This window comes from Nycticebus coucang, chromosome 3, assembly GCF_027406575.1.
Source record: "Nycticebus coucang isolate mNycCou1 chromosome 3, mNycCou1.pri, whole genome shotgun sequence".
In the NCBI taxonomy this organism is placed as follows: Eukaryota; Metazoa; Chordata; class Mammalia; order Primates; family Lorisidae; genus Nycticebus; species Nycticebus coucang.
The window spans coordinates 154,742,229-154,763,542 of NC_069782.1; the positions used below are offsets into that span (position 1 = coordinate 154,742,229).

At 48.1% G+C, this 21,314-nt stretch overlaps 1 protein-coding gene and 1 non-coding gene across 7 annotated transcripts in view; one reads left to right on the top strand and one right to left on the bottom strand.

Moving 5' to 3' along the window:
* C3H10orf90 (chromosome 3 C10orf90 homolog) overlaps positions 1-21,314 on the bottom strand; it is a 245,919-nt gene that overhangs the window by 86,589 nt on the left and 138,016 nt on the right. For all 6 annotated transcript variants that reach the window (XM_053586272.1, XM_053586271.1, XM_053586268.1 and 3 more), the window contains exon 3: positions 5,802-5,893. In XM_053586272.1, coding sequence (XP_053442247.1) covers positions 5,802-5,893 — 92 coding nt within the window. The remainder of the gene's footprint in view (positions 1-5,801; positions 5,894-21,314) is intronic.
* Positions 18,902-19,007, top strand: LOC128582731 (U6 spliceosomal RNA). The gene has a single exon (XR_008379177.1). It is a non-coding gene; the product is annotated as a U6 spliceosomal RNA (small nuclear RNA).

Consider the following 21,314-nt stretch of genomic DNA (forward strand, 5'->3'; position numbering starts at 1 on the left):
TCTCACTGCTGCCACACAGCCTGCAGCCGTCTCTGCCCTCAACCTGCGTCCTCCCACTGCAGCCACACAGCCTGCAGCCGTCTCTGCCCTCAACCTGCGTCCTCCCACTGCAGGCACGCAGCCTGCAGCCGTCTCTGCCCCCAACCTGCGTCCTCCCACTGCAACCACACGGCCTGCAACCGTCTCTGCCCCCAGCCCGCTTCCTCCCACTGCAGCCACACGGCCTGCAGCTGTCTCTGCCCTCAACCTCCGTCCTTCTCACTGCAGCCACGCAGCCTGCAGCCGTCTCTGCCCCCAACCTGCGTCCTCCCACTGCAGCCACGCAGCCTGCAGCCGTCTCTGCCCCTAACCTGCGTCCTCCCACTGCAGCCACGCAGCCTGCAGCCGTCTCTGCCCCCAACCTGCGTCCTCCCACTGCAGCCACGCAGCCTGCAGCCATCTCTGCCCCCAACCTGCGTCCTCCCACTGCAGCCACACGGCCTGCAGCCATCTCTGCTCTCAACCTCCGTCCTTCTCACTGCTGCCACACAGCCTGCAGCCGTCTCTGCCCTCAACCTGCGTCCTCCCACTGCAGCCACACAGCCTGCAGCCGTCTCTGCCCTCAACCTGCGTCCTCCCACTGCAGGCACGCAGCCTGCAGCCGTCTCTGCCCCCAACCTGCGTCCTCCCACTGCAACCACACGGCCTGCAACCGTCTCTGCCCCCAGCCCGCTTCCTCCCACTGCAGCCACACGGCCTGCAGCTGTCTCTGCCCTCAACCTCCGTCCTTCTCACTGCAGCCACGCAGCCTGCAGCCGTCTCTGCCCCCAACCTGCGTCCTCCCACTGCAGCCACGCAGCCTGCAGCCGTCTCTGCCCCTAACCTGCGTCCTCCCACTGCAGCCACGCAGCCTGCAGCCGTCTCTGCCCCCAACCTGCGTCCTCCCACTGCAGCCACACAGCCTGCAGCCATCTCTGCCCCCAACCTGCGTCCTCCCACTGCAGCCACACGGCCTGCAGCCATCTCTGCTCTCAACCTCCGTCCTTCTCACTGCTGCCACACAGCCTGCAGCCGTCTCTGCCCTCAACCTGCGTCCTCCCACTGCAGCCACACAGCCTGCACCCGTCTCTGTCCTCAACCTGCGTCCTCCCACTGCAGGCACGCAGCCTGCAGCCGTCTCTGCCCCCAACCTGCGTCCTCCCACTGCAACCACACGGCCTGCAACCGTCTCTGCCCCCAGCCCGCTTCCTCCCACTGCAGCCACACGGCCTGCAGCTGTCTCTGCCCTCAACCTCCATCCTTCTCACTGCTGCCACACAGCCTGCAGCCGTCTCTGCCCTCAACCTGCGTCCTCCCACTGCAGCCACACAGCCTGCAGCCATCTCTGCCCTCAACCTGCGTCCTCCCACTGCAGCCACACAGCCTGCAGCCGTCTCTGCCCTCAACCTGCGTCCTCCCACTGCAGCCACACGGCCTGCAGCCGTCTCTGCCCCCAACCTGCGTCCTCCCACTGCAGCCACACAGCCTGCACCCGTCTCTGCCCTCAACCTGCGTCCTCCCACTGCAGCCACACAGCCTGCACCCGTCTCTGCCCTCAACCTGCGTCCTCCCACTGCAGCCACACAGCCTGCACCCGTGTCTGCCCTCAACCTGCGTCCTCCCACTGCAGCCACACAGCATGCAGCCATCTCTGCTCTCAACCTCCGTCCTTCTCACTGCTGCCACACAGCCTGCCGCCGTCTCTGCCCTCAACCTGCGTCCTCCCACTGCAGCCACACAGCCTGCACCCGTCTCTGCCCTCAACCTGCGTCCTCCCACTGCAGCCACACAGCCTGCACCCGTCTCTGCCCTCAACCTGCGTCCTCCCACTGCAGCCACACAGCCTGCACCCGTGTCTGCCCTCAACCTGCGTCCTCCCACTGCAGCCACACAGCATGCAGCCATCTCTGCTCTCAACCTCCTTCCTTCTCACTGCTGCCACACAGCCTGTAGCCGTCTCTGCCCTCAACCTGCGTCCTCCCACTGCAGCCACACAGCCTGCAGCCATCTCTGCCCCCAACCTGCGTCCTCCCACTGCAGCCACGCAGCCTGCAGCCGTCTCTGCCCTCAACCTGCGTCCTCCCACTGCAGCCACACAGCCTGCAGCCGTCTCTGCCCTCAACCTGCGTCCTCCCACTGCAGCCACTCGGCCTGCAGCCATCTCTGCTCTCAACCTCCGTCCTTCTCACTGCTGCCACACAGCCTGCCGCCGTCTCTGCCCTCAACCTGCGTCCTCCCACTGCAGCCACACAGCCTGCAGCCGTCTCTGCCCTCAACCTGCGTCCTCCCACTGCAGCCACACAGCCTGCAGCCGTCTCTGCCCTCAACCTGCGTCCTCCCACTGCAGCCACGCGGCCTGCAGCCGTCTCTGCCCCCAACCTGCGTCCTCCCACTGCAGCCACACAGCCTGCAGCCGTCTCTGCCCTCAACCTGCATCCTTCCCACTGCTGCCACGCAGTCTGCAGCCATCTCTGCTCAGGGAGTTTTTGGGTCCATCTCCCCACAGAACACTCGGCAGCCACCCCCACATTCGCTGCAAACCTGTCTTTACCTCGCTTCATCAATCTAAGACCATCAGCACTGGGTAATGTGTCAGCCTCCCGGCGTTTGATCCTGAGTGGAGGAGCGTTCAGGATGTACACATTCACGCTGGTGCATAGCAACCGGGAAAGTCAATTTTAAGACAAATGAAAGAATCTGAGCTCTTCTCACTCTTCACAGTGCAACTTTTGTCTTGCTGCGCAGTTACTAAAGAGGATTACATGCAGTGTGATATACAGCAGTGAAAGGCTGGAAAGAATAATCTTTCCCCATTGTCTTTTCTCCTGATAAAATACACTTAACATAAATTTTGCCATCTTAGCCATTTTAAGTGTACAATTCAGTGATATTAAATACATTCATGATGTCACACAACTGTCACCACCACCATCCGTTAATAGAATTCTTTTTGTCTTATAGGACTGAAACTCAATACCCATTAAATAATAACTCCCCATTCTCTGCTTCCCCCAGCTCCTGGTAACAACTAAGAATCACTGTTTTGTAAACGGAGGCGCAGGCCAGGTACAGTAGCTCACATCTATAATCCCAGCACTCTGGGAGGCCCAGATGGGTGGATTGCTTAAGCTCAGGAGTTCAAGACCAGCCTGAGCAAGAGTGATACCCCATCTCTACTAAAAATAGAAAAACTAGCCAGGCATTGTGGTGGGTGCCTGAAGTCTGAGCTACTCAGGAGGCTGAGGCAAGAGGATCGTTTGAACCTCGGAGTCTGAGGTTGCTGGGAGCTATGATGCCATGGCACTATAGCCCAGAGCAAAAGAGTGAGAATCTGTCTAAAAAACAAAAAAAAAGAATAAAGGGGGGAGTGACTAAGTAAATCATGGTATGCATAACCACATCTTATATTTCACAGAAATTAAAAACTAAAATTACAAACACAGAAAATTGCTTCTGATGGGATATTATGTAATACAAGAGGGCCATACAACTTGATACGTATTACCATTTATATTGAAAATGCATGGGAGAAATAAGGAAAAATGTACTTATAATATTCTTTTTTTTTTTTTAGAGACAGAGTCTCACTTTATGGCCCTTGATAGAGTGCCATGGCATCACACAGCTCACAGCAACCTCTAACTCTTGGGCTTACGCGATTCTCTTGCCTCAGCCTCCCGAGTAGCTGGGACTACAGGCGCCCGCCACAACGCCCAGCTATTTTTTTGGTTGCAGTTTGGCCGGGGCCGGGCTTGAACCCGCCACCCTCGGTATATGGGGCTGGCGCCCTACCGACTGAGCCACAGGCGCCACCCGGAAAAATGTACTTATAAATATTTTCTTATTTTATATATTTCTGTATTTTCCCACATTTCTGCAAGGGGTTGCCATCACTTTTATGAGGAAATTAAACTTATTTTTTTAAGAAAAGAATTCTTCCATATTTTACTCCTTTTAAATAATCATATAGCAGAAGAGGGACCTTCAGCTAAGTGCATTTTGGAAGGAGAGTGATCAATCTCATGTACACCCCAAAGGGAATTCAGAGATTTATCAGTCAGAAGGCAGGGCATCGGCTGATGTGTTTCATCATCTTACAGCAGCCTTAGAACACACGCATGGGGATAAGATTTAAAAGCTCAAAGTTAGGAGGGAAATTTGAAAGTCACACAACTGACCTAATTATGTGATCCAGGTAATTCCAGACCACATGTTCAGGAGTTTTGATTTGCAGGAGCCATTTAACTCGGGCACAGATAGTGACCATGTGTGAGTGTGGGGGTGTGTCACTGGGATCCAGTCACGTGGCCCCAAAGATCTGATCATCATTAGTGACCAAACTCTGATTAATTTTGACATCAACAGGAAAATGCTGAAATTTGCCAGCCTAGCATAAAAAAAAACAGGTGGGAAAATTTGTCTCTTGCTATCTTAAAAAGAGTAGCAGTTGACCTCGGCCGTATCACCCCTGTAACCCTCCACTTGACTCAGTCTCTTCCCCTCTTAAGCCACATCTCCCAGGGACGGCTCTCCAGGATCCACTGCTCCTCCCACTCATTTTCTGATCTTCTTCTTGAAAACCAGAGCTTGTGCTTCTGCTCCCAGGGAACAATTAATTACAGCCATGCATCTTTACACCTTGAGACAGTGAGTTCGGTGCTGCCATGGAGAAAGGGCTTTAAAGATTGATGACTAAATCTCAGGACCCAAAATAGCATCCTTCCTGTATCTTGTGGGATTTTGGGCCCGAGGTCTTGAGGGAAGTGTTGATCTTTGTTAAATGCAAACCTAAATCAACGTAATAACTAAGACAAGCATTTTGAGTTAAAAAAATTAAAAGATATCTTTGTTGTTTCATCTGATTGATTCTTTCCATGGCAGTCTCTCTTAGAGTTACAAAAGTTGGTGTGAGAATGTGCACCTATGACAGACTGCAGACGCCTCGTCAACTGTAAGACCTTGGACAACTTTTTTTTTTTGCAGCTTTCGGCCCAGGCTGGGTTTGAACCTGACACCTCTGGCATATGGGGCCAGTGCCCTATCTGTTGAGCCACAGGCACTGCCCAAGGAAGTCTGTGTTATAAGTTCTGTTAACTGGATAAGCCTTCCCCCACCACAGTCCTTCAGAGCAAGTTAAGAACAGAAGCCCCAAGTGCACAGCTAACACAAGCTGTGAGATTTGGGGCAAGTCACCTATGTAAGCTTTCATTTTTTCATCTTCAAAACAAGGATGAGACCATCCTACCTCCCAGGGGTGTAGGAAGGAATGACTGAGTCAACTAGATAGAGCCTGGTATGTGAAAAGTTGACATGTACCACCATGCATGGAGTTCTGCCCTAGAATCTGAAACACTTCATTTTGTAAATATGACCTCTAATTCTCTTTCCTGTACCAGACCACTGACACTTCTTGCAGGTATAACAGCCAGTGCTAGCGTTAGGTTTCAAAGTCCCTCTTCCCCACTTTCAAAATGCTATTTAGCTTTCATTCTCTCTCTTTCTTTCTCTCCAGCAGATTAATGTTGGTTTAAAATTGAGATCAATTTTCTTATGATACTTCAAACTTACAAATTGTGGGTAAGGACTGAAAAGAATAATTAAATATATAGTGCATCCTTTAACATAACAAGTTTGAGTCATTGGTGGTTAGATTTTTCTGCTGCATTAATTCAATTTTTGACTAAATAAAATAAAATGAAATCACATCACGAATAGGCCAGAAATTACGTTTTATGGTTGAATGCACTTTGCTGACTACCCTAGAAGTTACAAATGTGTGTTACCTCTGTGAAGTCAGATTTCTTCTCTGTGACATCAGATGGGAGATTTGTAAAGGCAATTTGATTACTTGTACCGTAATGGTTGTCCCGTAATCCTAGGCAAAAAGAGATATTATTGTTACATTTTCGTATGTAAAAGGACAGAATAGAATATATGGCTTTGCTATAACATCTGAGGTCCCCTACTCACACACTATACTTGACAACATTGAATCAAGCACAGTCTAAGAACATTTCTCTCATTTATTCCATTCTCCTCTACTCTAAGTTCATTATTAGTTCATTAGGCTCCAAGATTCCTTCTTGCATAGAATTGTTTATCTGCCCGAGAGTTGGTAATAATTGTACAATTTCAGCCCTATCACGTGCACTAGTATCCTGAGTTGACACCCAGCAGAAGAGAGAATCGCATCTCTGGGTTTTCTAACACCACCAGGGTCAGGAAAGGCTGAAATACAAGACCGACTTGCCTTCAGTCTCTTAATGCAGCCATCATTGGAGGGGCCATGGATGGCTCAGACCCTAATATGCACACTGATTTAGAATATCTGAGGATAATTTGGTGATCATTTTGTTAGCATCTCTGTGTAAAATCCCACACATGTGCCCCCTCCCCCCCGGCGCATCTTCCACGAGGATGGCTAACATAGCTGCACAGAGCAGTGGGCCAAAGAGCTGGACCACTGGGGCTCCAGGTATGGCTCCATCACCTGCTGCATGTCCACAGAGCACCAACCCCCCGCCCCCGACTGCCTCATGGAGCTGTAGGGAGGAGTGGTCCAGAGTGGAAAGCACTTTGTCCTAGACAAAGCCAGCAGGACTGAGTGGTCTGCCTGGAGCCATAGGTGGACTTAGACAGCCATAGGCTGCAGGTCTCAGCACCTACTACCCCCAATGTCTGCCACAGTGGCCTTTGCCATGTTGCTAATGCAAGAATGTGAATGAAGCCCAGGAGACAGTGGGAGCAGGGAAATCCAGGCCAGAGGCCCGGCGTCCACAGCCTAAGGGAACCACAGTGGAGGTGCTCTAGGGAAGGTGGCTTTTTCAAAGGGCTATAATGGATGGCTTCCTCAGCTGGGAGTGCCCTGCCTATCAGCTCAAACTTTTAGATGTGTAGTGATCTAACAATGCTTTGGTTAATGTGGACTGCATATATTACAGTGCTCCCATAAGATTATAATGAAGCTGACACATTTTCATGGCCCAGTGATATGGCCATCACTTTACTGTTCTAATTAATTTAGTATAGCCTAAGTATCCAGTGTTTATAAAGTCTCCAGTAATGCACAGTAATGTCTTAGGAAATCCCACTCACTCACCACCCACCCATTGACTCTCCCAGAGAAACTTCCAGTCTGGCAAGCTCCATTCACGGTGAGAGACCCACAGTGCACCTGCGCCGTTTCTGTGTTTAGACTCACAGATGGTTATGATTGTGTTACAACTGCCTACAGTATTCAGCAGAGTCTGGAAGCCTAGGAAGAATAGACTCTACCATAGAGCCTAGATGCGTAGTAGACTTTAAATGTACTCCATGATGTTTGCACAACAACAAAATCACATAATAATACATTCCTCAGAGCTTATCCACATCCTTAAGCAACACATGACTGTAATTTAAAGCATTTTATGGGGAAAATTACATGCTATAGGATTTTTAAGTTTGGCAGATTTTTAAAGGACATGGCTCAAGGGAAGTTTAAGGGCCACCACTGACCTGTCCAAAGCCTGCCTACGTCTCATCTCATCCTTGGGTGACAATGAGCCCTGGCAGCTTTAATCCAGATACATGGCTGTGTCTGTGAGCATGACTGTTACTGAGTGACGGAGACAGTTATCCAAGATGATGTGCATAGATTACTTTTTGTGAAACACAAATATAAGACCTGAATGGCCTCAGGGATTCCCATGGAGTTGCTCATGGTCAACTGACAACAAAGCTGATGACCATGGAAATCACCTGGCTCTGGTCACGTGGCATTTTTCCTGGTTAAGGACTTTGGAATAAGCACAGGCTCTGGGGTGGAACAGCGCTGGGTCCGCATCCAGCTCAACCGTGAGCTCACCTGCAGCAGGCGGGTTGAATTTATCCATCTGTAAGCTGCAGACCGTGCACACCCCTCCCACCAATGAGGAGGTAAGGCCCCGCCCCTTGTGCAAATCACCTGGATGTAGGTTTGATAACTGACACAGTTATGACTGTTCATAAGCAGGATGAAGGCAGCCCTCCCTGCGGCCAGGTGGTCACCTTCACTATGCGACAGTGGGTCGGGAAGCCCCTGGAATCAGTGATCAGACCCCAGACTCCCAGGCCCTGAGGCCAAGCTCTGGCTGCACATGTGGCTTTGGAGAAGTCACTCAGCTCCTCTTGGCTCCTCACCATCATCAGGGCTCCTCCCTGGAGGAAAGGTGTGCTTTGGCAGTGGGAGCCAGCATGGAGGGAGCCGGCAGGGCACCCAGGGCGGCGAGGCCCTGGGATGAGGGATAAGGGCAGGAGAGAAGCTCTCCCCTCCAAAGAACTCTGCGAGAAAGTCACAGATTTGCTGTCCCTGCCTGGACAAGCCACATTGAGAGTCCTCTAAGCGAGGGAACTAGGACAAGTTTTGGGGAGGCAGGGGACACCCAGAATGGGCTGTTCAGGTGGGGTGAATTTAGACAAGATGAGGGATGTGTGGGGGGAAGAGGCACAGTCCAAGACAAGGTCAAAAGGAAAGGCAGAAAAGGCTTTAGATAGAGCAGAAAAGCAAGAAAATCCAGCATATTTGGAGAGCAGCAGCAGCCTCGCACGTAGGCCTCTGAATAAAACACGAGTGTGGGCAGACACCACATGGGTCCCACCTGTCACCAGCACTGCTGGCAGTGTCCCTACAGAGGCAGAGGACAAGCACTGTCACCAAGAGAGTCACTCTGTCAGAGGAACAGCCAAGGACGAACTCGGCCTCCAGCTGTCTCTAGATTAGATTTTTCGTTTCTATGTTACTGCACCGGGGCAGAGAAGGCTCAGATCTCCATTCCCTGTGCTTTTAAATGCCTTAGAGTAGTCAAGATTTACTCTGAATTTTCACCACACCTTTTTAAAAAAACACTTTTTAATATTTCAAAACAGATGTTTCTCCAAGAGAACCGCTTTTCATATTAAATTCAATTAATCGCATTTGCGAGATGTGATACTCTTGTTCCCTGGTTTCTCTGGAAATTCTTCCATCTTTGACTCCTGCTCTTCTCACTGCCTGCCTCCCGACTATGTCTTACTTTCTTTTGGGAGTTCTCTCCTTGATCCCTTTTCTGGGTCCTCCCTCTGTGCCCTCTTCCCAAACCCATATGGACCACTCTAGCCAGGGGTGGGCGCAGCCGCCCCTGCGAGCACCAGCCTTAGAACCAGCTGCCTGAGTCTCCTCACGTGGCTTTCTCAGTCCCCTGCACGCCTGCCTCTTCCCTTCCCTCCTGTGTCATCACCTCGGCCAGAACCCTCACTGGGTAGGGAGGTCCCTCCTCTGCACCCCCTTCCCCTCACCTTAATGTCCTCCTGTAAGCCAAGGCCAGTTTGATCCTGAGACATGGGCTCTGCTGCTCTGAACCACTTTTCCTTCCTGCACTGCCTGGTCTTGGGCAAGGCCACAAGCAAACCTCGCCCCCCAGCCTCGTCCCCTGACAGGATCATGCCAACTTCCCTTGACATCTCCAGTTTGTGATCTTGTGGGCCACATGCTCCTTCAAAGACTCTAATGTAAGGGACACATTTCTCCCCCCGGCCCAGGAAAAAGTATGAGAACCGAGTGCCCATGTAGGGGCTCCTGGGAGCTCAGGGGTCCATGTTAGGAATCTTTAAAACAAGCTGATTTCTACTTCCCGCACGCAGCTGACCGGACTGTGTCTGCAGCTGTGATCCCGGGTCCACCTTCCCAGTGTTCCCTCACCACAGCCCCAGATCACCTTCTCCTGGAACCACTTCCCCCCAGGCTTCTCCCACACCACTGGCTTCCCAGACAGGGTGCCTGCATCTGTCCTCGGGGCTGCTGTGACAGAACACTACCTGAGCAGCTTACAGCAACAGACATTCACTCTCCCACAGTTCTGGAGGCCAGAAGGTTGAAATTCAGGTGCCAGAAGCATCACGTTCCCTCCAGGGGACAGATTCTTCCTTGAGCCTTCCAGCTCCCAGGGTCACTGGCAATTACGTGTTTGCTGGCCTGTGGCGGTCTTACGCGGATCTATGCATCCACTTTCCCACGGCTGTGTTCCCCATCTGCGCCTCCGAATCTCTCTCTCCTTATAAAGATGCAACTCACTGACCTCTAGCCCCACCCTGACCCAGTGTGACCTTAACTCGATTACACCCGCAAAGACTCCATTTCCAGATAAGGTCACACTCACAGTTACCGGGTTATGTTCAGGCCTTGAACATAGCTTTACAGCAGCACAATTCGGCTCACACCAGGGCCCCATGGCAGGCATTACTGTGCGTCCATGTCACACTGATCTATAATAAGCTGCTCCTTAAGTGGCCTGTGCTCTTTAAAGGACGTCTGGTTCACCTCCTTCCCCTGGACCTTGCACAGTGCTGGACCAACCCAGGATGCTTGCCCACTACAGACTGAGGGAATATATTATTTTGTATTTTGATCAAGGTTATTTCTGTGGGGAGAAAATCAGAACGTACCTTCCCCAGACAATTGGTTCATACTCCTTGGGCATCTCAAAGCCATTTTATTCAGTTTCCAAGGTCTCTTAATGACAAGGACATGTTTGGCTCAACGAAAGAAAAAATGGCCACAGTTTGGCTCTGTAACTACTCTCGGAATGAGTCAGGCTTCCACCTTCTAGCCAGTGCCTAAGAACCTGAAAGCTCTTCCAGTGACGGAGTCTTTGGAATGTTTACAAGGCAAAGGGAGTGGGGGTGGGGTGGGGTGCCTGTCCACCTGCCCCCTGGTGCCATTTCTCATTAGCGGGAGCCCTGAGCAGCACTCTGGGGCTGACATCTGAGGCTTCCGTGACAAGTGTGCATGAGCATTGTGGGGGGCTTTCTGCAGAGCTTTGTTAGAAATAAGACAAAAAAAACCACGTATTTCATCCATTGCCTACGATAGGTGCAAATTTCTTTCTCTCCAATTCCTTGGTACATCTTTATTTTTCACTTATTTTGGTGATTCTGATTCCCCTGCCAAATAGCATTTTAGTGTGTTTGAAAGTTTTCTTCATATTAAAAAAATTCAGAGAACACCACAATATTAATATATTGAATCTACTCGTTACCAAGTTACCAGGCACGCTATTAAAAGCACAATTGGTTTTCATACAATTTAGTAAAACACTTTGATACTAAGTTATAGGGAACAATGGTAGATAATGTATAGCAATCAAATTGGAGGTAGCTTATAGTTAAGAACACAGTTAAAAAAAACAAACAAACAGTTGAACTAATTTTTTAAAAGCTAATGAAGAGCTGGAAAAATCATTGAACCAAATGGGGCAAAAATGGCACTGGCACATGTCTCACAACTTCAAGGTGAGTTTCCCACAGCCAAGGCCAACAGGGAGATGTGAGAAATTGGGCAGTTCATTGCCTTTCAAATAGGATGTGCTATTTCACAGGGAGAGCATTTTATCACCTGGGATGAGGCTCGGTCACTACGTAAATGGCAGTGCCCCTGTAAGCTGCTTCACAGAGGCCAGTGTCCCTTCCCTGGGTGTTCCCAAGGTACTTTGAGTCCAGAAGCATCTCTGTCCCGTCACCGTGGCTAAGGTCATTGACTGTGCACATGAGGCCCGCACGGGCTAAGCACTACACATGTGCTATATCCCTTAACATGAAAACGGCCTCCTGGGCGGCGCCTGTGGCTCAGTGAGTAGGGCGCCGGCCCCATATACCGAGGGTGGTGGGTTCAAACCCGGCCCCGGCCAAACTGCAACCAAAAAAATAGCCGGGCGTTGTGGCGGGCGCCTGTAGTCCCAGCTACTTGGGAGGCTGAGGCAAGAGAATCGCTTAAGCCCAGGAGTTGGAGGTTGCTGTGAGCTGTGTGATGCCACGGCACTCTACCGAGGGCCATAAAGTGAGACTCTGTCTCTACAAAAAAAAAAAAAAAAAAAAGAAAACGGCCTCCTGAGGAGGGCACAGTTATCACCCCCCATGGGATGGATGAGGGAGCTGAACTTCATTTACATATCTCACCAAGAGTCACCCTTCCAATTAGCCTATAGAGTTTGCAATATTAGTAATCACCGTACACGGGATCAATGGAAATGGAGCAGCCCAGGGTTGGCGTCTGGCTGGGGCGACCCTGGGCACTGCCACATTCCAATGCTCTAACCTTGGATGAGCCCGTGACTTCAGGCTCTGCTTGTTCCTCTGTCAGAGGAAGACTGGGATAGGCTCCATCCAGCTGGGAAAGATTAAAGTGAAGTAAATAAAGGTTTTCATTGGACTGTCATGTAACAGGCCCTCAACAAAATGTACTGTTCTATTACCCATTGTTTTCCATATAATTTTCATCTCTTTCAGAAGACCATGATGTATAACAAAGATGCTTTGAAAGCCTGTCTGCCGAGTCTCAGAGTCACTCAGGCTCCCTGGATTCAGCTGCACCGTCTCTCTGGCCCTGAGTATCGCAGGTGGGGCGTCCCAAACTCCACCTGTCATGTGGTGGGACTGTGGGTCTCCCCTGGAGGACAGGGCAGGGCCACCAGCCTGGAAGAAGTGAGAACAATGAAATATGGTAACGCACACGGGAACTTTTTGCCGACTCTGATACCCTGCTGAAGGGTTTGGCATCAGGTGGTCGTGGCCACCTCAGAGCACAGACATGTGAGGTGCTGGGTAACAAAGAGGGGAAAAACACAGGGGTCCCTGCCCTTAACAGGGGTGAGTCAGGAGTGGTTTGTTTGAATGACCCCCGCCCCCCCCACACACACACACATACACACAATGGTTTGCAGCTGTTAAAGAGCTCGCATTCTAACAAGGGGATGAGACACAGATTTTTCCATACAATGTGGCTCTGTTTCCTCTTGTAGGTTATCTCATTTTTAAAGAACTGTGGTAACACATATTAACAAAACTTGCCATTTTAACCTTTCTTCAGTGTACAGCTCAGTGGCATTAAACACACGTCATGTCCCCATCCCCACCAGCCATCCCCAGCCTTGCAGTGGGCAGCTTGCAAGACGGTAACTGTGTCCCCACTCAGCACCGACTCCCCACTCCAGCCTCTCCAGCCCCTGACCACCACCATTCTACCTCTGTCTCTGTGGACTCAGCTCCTCACGGAGCCTCGCGTAAGCAGAACCACACAGTATTTGTCCTTTGTAACTGGCCTATTTCTCTTAGTACAGGGTCTTCAAGGCCCATCCAAGTAAGTATCAGAACGTCCTTCCTTTCTCAGGATGAATGACATTCCACTGGACGGCTCACCAGTTTGCTTATCCGTTCACCCATCAGTGGACCCTGTGGTGGCTTCTGCCTTTGGCTACTGCAGGTAGCGCTGCGACAGACGCGGATTCAGGTCCTGCTTTCTGTCCTTTCTTATGAGTTGCCTTTTGCCTTTTGTTCTGTGGCTCCCCCTGGTCCCATTATATAATATTTTCTTACTTGTTTTAAGTCCTTGACCCTTGTAAGCAGTTAAACACAAGCAGTCTCTGTCATGTAACAGACACCTTCAACGTAGACTTCAACACGAAAGGGCAAGGATGCACACCCCTGTCCAGAAAGATCCCACAAAGCTGGGAGACAGTCTGGGTCAGAGAAGACCAAGGCCTGGGGAGGGGGCAGGAGTTCTGTGTAGATGCCAGAGAACGTCCAGCCGGGGCCTGGGCAGCAAGAAGAAGTGGTGGGAGAAGTTGAAAGGTGATAACTGAGTTCCGTTCTTTTGGCCTTACCAGGACATGATAAGATTTTCCAGGAAGAGTCCAGACAGGGAACAAGGACTCTGGGTTCCAGAAGCCACCTGGCCATGCAGCTGTGAGCTTGAGCAGGTCAGCCCTCTCCCGGGCTCAGCTTCCCCATCTGCAAAGTGAAGCGTGTGCCCAGGCCTGCCTGACCTCTGGAATGCCACCTCGCTCTGCTGTGGGCTCTCGCCTGGCCGTTGCTGGGCCAAGATGTGCTGGGGACACCCAAGGGAGGGCGTGCCTGGAAGGGCAGCAGTCTTCCTTTAGCTCCTCTCATTAAGTAGTAAACAGCGTCATTTGCATCTGAACACGCTCTGTCACTGCCAAGCTCGCTAAACAAGCATTGTTAGTACACAGTCTTAAAAGTCACAGAGCTTGGATTTCAGAGGGGACTATTTCTGCCCTCAAAGATAGGTGGCAGAAAATCTGCATCCCGCTGGGGACAACCGTGGCCCGAAAGAGATGTCCCCATCCCCAGCTTCATCCTAAGAGGGATCCAAGCTGCAAGAGGATTCTAATTACCAGGCTCATAACCAGGCAACTTTTTGTCAGACGGGCAGGAATAGGTTACCCGCTTTTAGTTCAGGGCAGGCGAACAATCAACCCACCATGAAGAAAAATGGGATGTCTCTGAAACTGCCGCAAAAGACAGCCTGGAGCACACTAGCTCTGCTGCAAAGCCACACACCTGGGTGATCAAAAGGACCTGCCGATTCAGGGTTCATTAAGAAAACAACACACAAAATATTTCCCTAAGTCGTCAGGATGGATTTCCTGTCTTTCATGTTGTTTGTGGGACCATGGGGTTTCTTGCCTGTCCTCTGTTGGGCTGATCGGCTAGAGCAGCACGTGTGGAGCCCGGAACTGTGACCTACAGAAATGATCACAGGCTCTGCTGCGAGTGGGTGATGGGGCTGGTACGGCGCCTGACCTCCTTGAGCCGTAAATCTCTCATTAGAAGAGCCATTAGCCGGGCACTGCACACTGGGGGTCTGGGGAAAGAGCCACTGTCACTAGACCAGATCTGAAAGCCCAGAATTAAAGGAAACACCCAGGCTCAGAGAGGCTCACTCCACTGCCATTATCCTGTATTCCCGCTTAGCAAACCACAGCCAGCCTCTTCACAGAACTCGAGGCCAGCTTCACAGCTCTGGCTTCGCAGATCCGCCAGACAAGAAGAAGGAGGCTGCTGCTCGCCCTGGTGTGGTTTTTGCTTTGAGTTGTTGGGGGTTTTTGTTTCTGCTATTGTCATTAAATGTCCTATACTGTTCCTGCTGGAGAGCAGACCTTCAGTTTAGGCAAGAACGAGGGAAACGGTCCCCTTCAATGTGCAGACTCCACACCTGCCACAGGGCAAGACGAGGACACAGAGGCTCAGAAGTGGGTGGGCTTCCCAGAGAGGCCTCAGCTGGACAGGGGCAGAGGCTGGCTCACTCCCCTAGGCCCAAGAGACCGCATCCTCCATGCTGGCTCCCTTCTCACCACAGCCCTTCCTCTGGGCCAAAACTCTCTCTCTCTTTGCTTTGATTATTTTTTTAATTTAACAGCTTTATTGAGATATAATTTATATACCATAAAGAACACCCTTTTAAAGTCTAAAATTCAGTGTCTTTGTATAGTCGCCAATGGTGCAACCATCACAACTAATTCCGGGTCACTTACATCATTCCCCATAACGGCCCCACCCCATGCCTAGTATATGTCACCCGCAGATCCCCTCACCCCAACCATTAATCTACTTTCCCTGAGTGGATTTGCCTACTCTGGACTTTAAATTTAAATGGCAGCATCCCACGTGCGGCTGTTCTGTCGGGGTTCATCCACACTGTAGCACTAACGAGGACTGCCTTCTTTTATGGCTGAATAATCTCCATTGCGTGGATACACCACCTGTGGTGCAGCTCTCCCACAGCCTGCGGACGTGTGGGTTATTTCCACTTTGGGGTTACATGAATAATGCTACTGTGAGTATCCTGTGCAGGTTTTTGTGGGGATATTTATTTTCCATTCTCACAGGTATATACCTGGAAATGGAATTGTTAGGTAGTATGGTTACTCCATGTTTAACTTTTTGAGGAATTTCCAAACTGTTTTCCGAGGTGACTTCACCCCCAGACTTTACCACCATACAATATATATGTGTAATGGAATTCAGCCTGCGCCCCCTAAATCTATTAAAATAAAAACAGCAGCAGTAAAACAAAGGGACTGCACCGCTCTACGTTGCCGCTAACACGATGTGAGGGTTCCGTTTTATCCTCGTCCTTCTCAACACTTGCTATAGTACGTCTGTCTTATTTGGCCATTTTAGTGAGTGGGAAGTGACATCTTGCTGTGGTCTTGCATTTCCCTAAGGACCAATGACATGGGGCATCTTTCCATTTACTCACTGGCCATCTGTATTTCTTCTTTGGAAAAATGTCTACCCAGATTCTTTTTTCATTTTTACATTGGGTTATTGATATTTTTGCAGAGTTCTAGGAAAAAGATGTTTAATAATGCCTCCCCATCCCCCAAAGAAGTGAAAGAAACAATGGCACCTCTCGGATTCCTGTGAGGCAGAATCTCATACCTGCCGGGGGGATGGAGACGTTACCAGGTGCAGGATATGAGCATGTTCTTTGGCACCCCACAGATGTGCGTTTGAATCTATCATGACCATTTATAAAGTGTGCAACTTACACGAGTCATCCAACTTCTCTATTCCTGTTTTCCCAACTGCAAAACAGGGCTCAGGATATCAATTTCCTTGGATCGTCATGAGAACAAAGAAAGAAGACTCATGGAAGCCCTTAGCACTCTGCCTGGCATGTAGGAAACACCCAATAAAACTCATTTCTTTCTTTATTCAGCAAATATTTATATAGTGGCAGCCATGGGCCAGACATTGATCTAGGCACCAAAGTCACAGCAAGGAGCAAAATAGACAGAAAAATGTCTGCCCTCATGGAGCTTTTGTGCAGTAAACACTCCTAAAAACTTAATGATGCTAGTTATTATTGTAATTCAACATTTTTACTCTTGATTGCAAAATAAGTGCCAGCTCATCAGAAACCAGAAACGAGAAATGACAAGATAAAGGAATTTTCACTGATGAACTTGAACTTTAGAGAGAGATGAAGCATTAGCTGGGGTGATAGCAACTCTCCACATGGCCTTTCTTTTCTAGCTACTTGTAACGATACAGGAGAGAAGAGGTGCCCCAGCAGCCACCTGCACGTGGTTTCATCAGGTCTCAGAAGTGTGAAGAGAAAGAGCGAATACCAGGATTGAGCACTTCCAAATACCCATACAAGGAGAGGGATCATACCTGCCTACCAGTCCGGAGAGTTTTACAAGCATGAAAACATATACTCTCTTTAAAAGGATAAATAACTGAGAAGTGTACTGTGAGGAAAGAGCAGGAACAAAGCTCTTGTCCCTTGCAAAACAGGTGGGGAGAGGGCTGGGTGTGAAACTGAAGGGTAAGATTGTTCACCCAACTCTGTGGAAGCATGGAGCACAACCTATTTGAGCAAATGAAGTCATAGGATCCCAAGAAACACTGTTCCATCTGAAGGTCAGAGATTCCACAGTGGAACCGATTCTTAAGCTGACCGTGCTTAACACCAGCTCCACCAGGGACCAGCTGTATGAACCAAAGAAGTCACTTGCCTTCCCTTGGTTTGCTCATCTGCAGAATGGGCTCAGCAATTATGACTTGGTTGGGTAAGTTACCCTCTCAAGTCCTTCCTAAAGCTCATTCCTGCAGCCTCTGACGTTGATTCCCAGCTTGCTGTGAGTGTCACCGGGTGTCAGATGACAGCAGCCTCTTGTGGGGGCTGAGTGTGAAGGGACACGTCAAACCTAGGACAGTGATATAAAAAAGGCAGCCACTTGGAGAAAGATGTACAAATAGCCAGGGATTTTCCCTATCAGATACCAAAATTTATTACACAAATGAGGGATAAAGATGTAATTTATTACTGCAGAAATGAACAAAAACAAACAGGCTAGTGGGAAAGAATTTAGAACCAAAAAAAAAGACCCTCTTGGATATATGGCAATGTGAAAAGTAGTGAGGTGTCACTGCACAGGACTGGATATATATCATCAACACCAGATGAAAAAAACAAAATGCAATACAGGATGCTGGGACCATCAGTTACCATTATTTGAAAAACCAAAATTGAAAACCTTTTCCTTATTATACCTGCAAATCAACTACAGATCATCCAAACACTTAAATGTGAAAGGTAAAGTGCTTTATAAAGAGCTTGGCAGACTAGTAGACAGTTCTGCCCAATAGTCTGGCAAAAAGTCAACAATACTAAAGACTGGTGAGAACACAGGGCAACAGGAAGGCCCATGCCTGGCCGGGGAGCATGAACGAGGACAATCGCTGTAAAATGCAACACATCGGTAAATACGAGGATGAAAATATCCAACATCGAGCAATTCCGCTCACTCTTACAGTATTTCATCAAAACCAAATACCTCATTCATTATAAGATACGTCACTGTTGATGTATCACAAAGTTGTTAGTTATACTCTAAGATGTTAATTTTAACATGAATGTTCTGATTTCAGAGCTATTAAAATGCGAAAAAATGCATCTTAAACAAAACACAGTATGTACATTAAAAAACTCTTGCACATTTGCATGGATAAGCCTGTTCATAGTATTGTTGTTTTTAATAATGTTTAAAAAAACCCTGAACATTTGCACTAGACTGTTTATTGCAGCTCAATTTACAATTGCCCAGTTGTGGAAACAACCTAATGGCCACCAATCCAGGAATGGTTTAACAAGCTGTGGTGTATATATACCATGGAATACAATTCAGCCACAAAAAAAAATGGTAACTTTACATCTTTTGTATTAACCTGGATGGAGTTGAAAGACATTCTTCTTAGTAAAGCAGCACAAGAATGGAGAAGCAAGAATCTAATGTGCTCAATTCTGATATGAGGACAACTGATGCTGGTGCATGGTGGGGGGGGGAGAATGGGGGAGGGGAGAGAGGACAGGAGGAAGGGGGTGGGGGGTCACTACGTGTGACACATTTCTTGGGGGTGGGACACAATTATAAGAGAGACTTTACCTAACAAATGCAAGCAGTGTAACCTGGTTCTTTGTGCCCTCAATGATTCCCCAACAATAAAAACAAAATGAAACAAAAAAACCTGAAAACAATCAAAATCTTCTTTGACTGGAGACTTTATAAATAAATCGTTAGATGTGCTCGCTTCAGCAGCACATATATTAAAATTGGAACGACACAGAGAAGATTAGCATGGCCCTGCACACGGATGACATGCAAATTTGTGAAGTGTTCCATATTTTCTAATTTTAAAATTAGAGAGTGATTGGTGGAACCACACTCACGGTGCATCTTACAAGGGTACATGTGAAATTTACTAGGTGTAGAGTATAAATGTCTTAAAACAATAACTAAGAAAATGCGGTGAAGGCTGTGTTAATCAGTTTGAGGAAAACATTTCAAATTGTATATAAAACCAACACATTGTATACCATGATTGCATTAATGTACACAGATATGACTTAATTAAAAAAAAAGACATTTCTCAGAAAAATAAATAAACAATAAATCATTAGACTTTCAACTATCCAGCAGTAAAATTGAAAAAAACCACAGATACATATGGATAATAAAAAGCAAACCAAAATAAGAGTAGAAAGAGGAAACAATAAATCAATGAAATGGGAAAAAAAATCAACGTTAAAAGCTCATTCTCTGAAAACATTTAATAGAATTAATCAAGCAAAAAATTAAAAATAAAAATCTGTGCCGTGTTAGGAATAGAAGGGACCTACGGACATGTAAAGGGTAATGAGAAAATATTCTGAATAACTTGTATGTGAATAAGTTCAACAACGTAGAAAAAGTACACAAATCACTGGAAAAATATAGCTTATTTAAATGACTAAAGATGAAAGAAAGTCTTATAAGCCCTAAATTTAGTAAAGATTTACCCCTTATTAAAAGTCTTCCCATGAAGAATGTTGCCGTTTCAGATGGGTTCACTGGAGACAGGAAAATGAAGGCAGCCTGCAGGCACATAGCGGGAGAGGAATTCCACCAAACATTTAACCAAGAAAGCAAGCCAACAGCACAGAAACCTTAGAAGATAGAGGCCCAACCGCAAAACCTGATAAAGACATCACAGAACACCAAAAACCAGGAACAGAAAGAAGTTACAGAGCAAATATCCCTCTGGATGGAGGAGCAGTTCTGACCTGGGGGTGATTTTCCCTGCAGGTGGTGGTTGGCGCTGTCTAGGGCAGCGTATTCAACCTCCTCTATCTCACGGCACATTTGAACCTATAGTTAAACGTCCATGGCACATTTACATTATGTTGGTAAAAAAAAAAAAAAAAGAGAGTGAAAAAAGGATATGCTTAATGCTTACTGTGCTTTGAATTTCTTCTGAAAATAATTTAATTAATTTGTACAAATTTTTGCAGCACACCTGAGATCCTCTCATGGCCCAACAATGAGCTGAGGCACACCAGGTGGAGATCACCGCCTGCAGACCTAGCAGAGTTTATCTCAGCAATGGCCCTGGGACTGCTGGAAATTCCACTGGAATAAAAATGCACCTCACTCCTAACCTCAGACACTTCACGACTTGTGGAGGATATGCTGGTGGTGCCCAGGGGCCAGAGACCAGGGGTGATGCTGAACATCTCTCTGTGGACAGACCCCATGACAAAGGATTATCTGGCTCAAACTGTCAGTATGTCAGAGGTTCAGAAACTCTAACACAGACACAGGAATCTTAACAAAGATTAGCAAACGGAATCCAACAATTTGCAGTCAGCAGGTTTAATTCACCCTGACCCAGCAGAGTTTATCTCGGCAATGGCCCTGGGACTGCCGGAAATTCCACTAGAATAAAAATGCACCTCACTCCTAACCTCAGAAACTTCACAAAAACTACTTTGAGATGAATCACAAGCCCTAACCTTAAAACATAGCAGAATATGTTTGTGAATGAGGAGTAGACAACATTTTCTCATGCAGCACCCAGGAAGTAATGATTGTAATTTTAAAAAGAAGATGAATTAGACTTCATCAAAGTTAAAAACTTCTGTTTATGAGGAGAAACTGTTAATAAAATGAAAGGCAAGGAGACTATGGACTAGGGTAAAAATATTTACAAACTGTACTTCTGACAAAGGACAGATATCCAGATACATAATGAACCTTTACAACTTAATGATAAAAAGATAAACAATCCAATATAAAACAGAGTTACCAAATATAGTAGAACCTCTGTAAGCTGACCACCTGAGAACTGCAACAAACTGATCACCATGTGGAGGGGTCAACACAAGGAACTCGGCCTGCTGTACTGATATGTGCATGGGGTGTATGTCCAACCTATGAAAATTAGGCCAACATAAGCTGGTGGTCAGTGTAGGGAGGTGGTCAGTGTAAGGTGGTCAGTGTAGGAGGTGGTCAGTGTAAGGAGGTGGTCAGTGTAGGGAGGTGGTTAGTATAGGGAAGTGGTCAGTGTAAGGAGGTGGTCAGTGTAGGGAGGTGGTCAGTATAGGGAAGTGGTCAGTGTAAGGAGGTGGTCAGTGTAGGGAGGTGGTCAGTGTAAGGAGGTGGTCAGTGTAGGGAGGT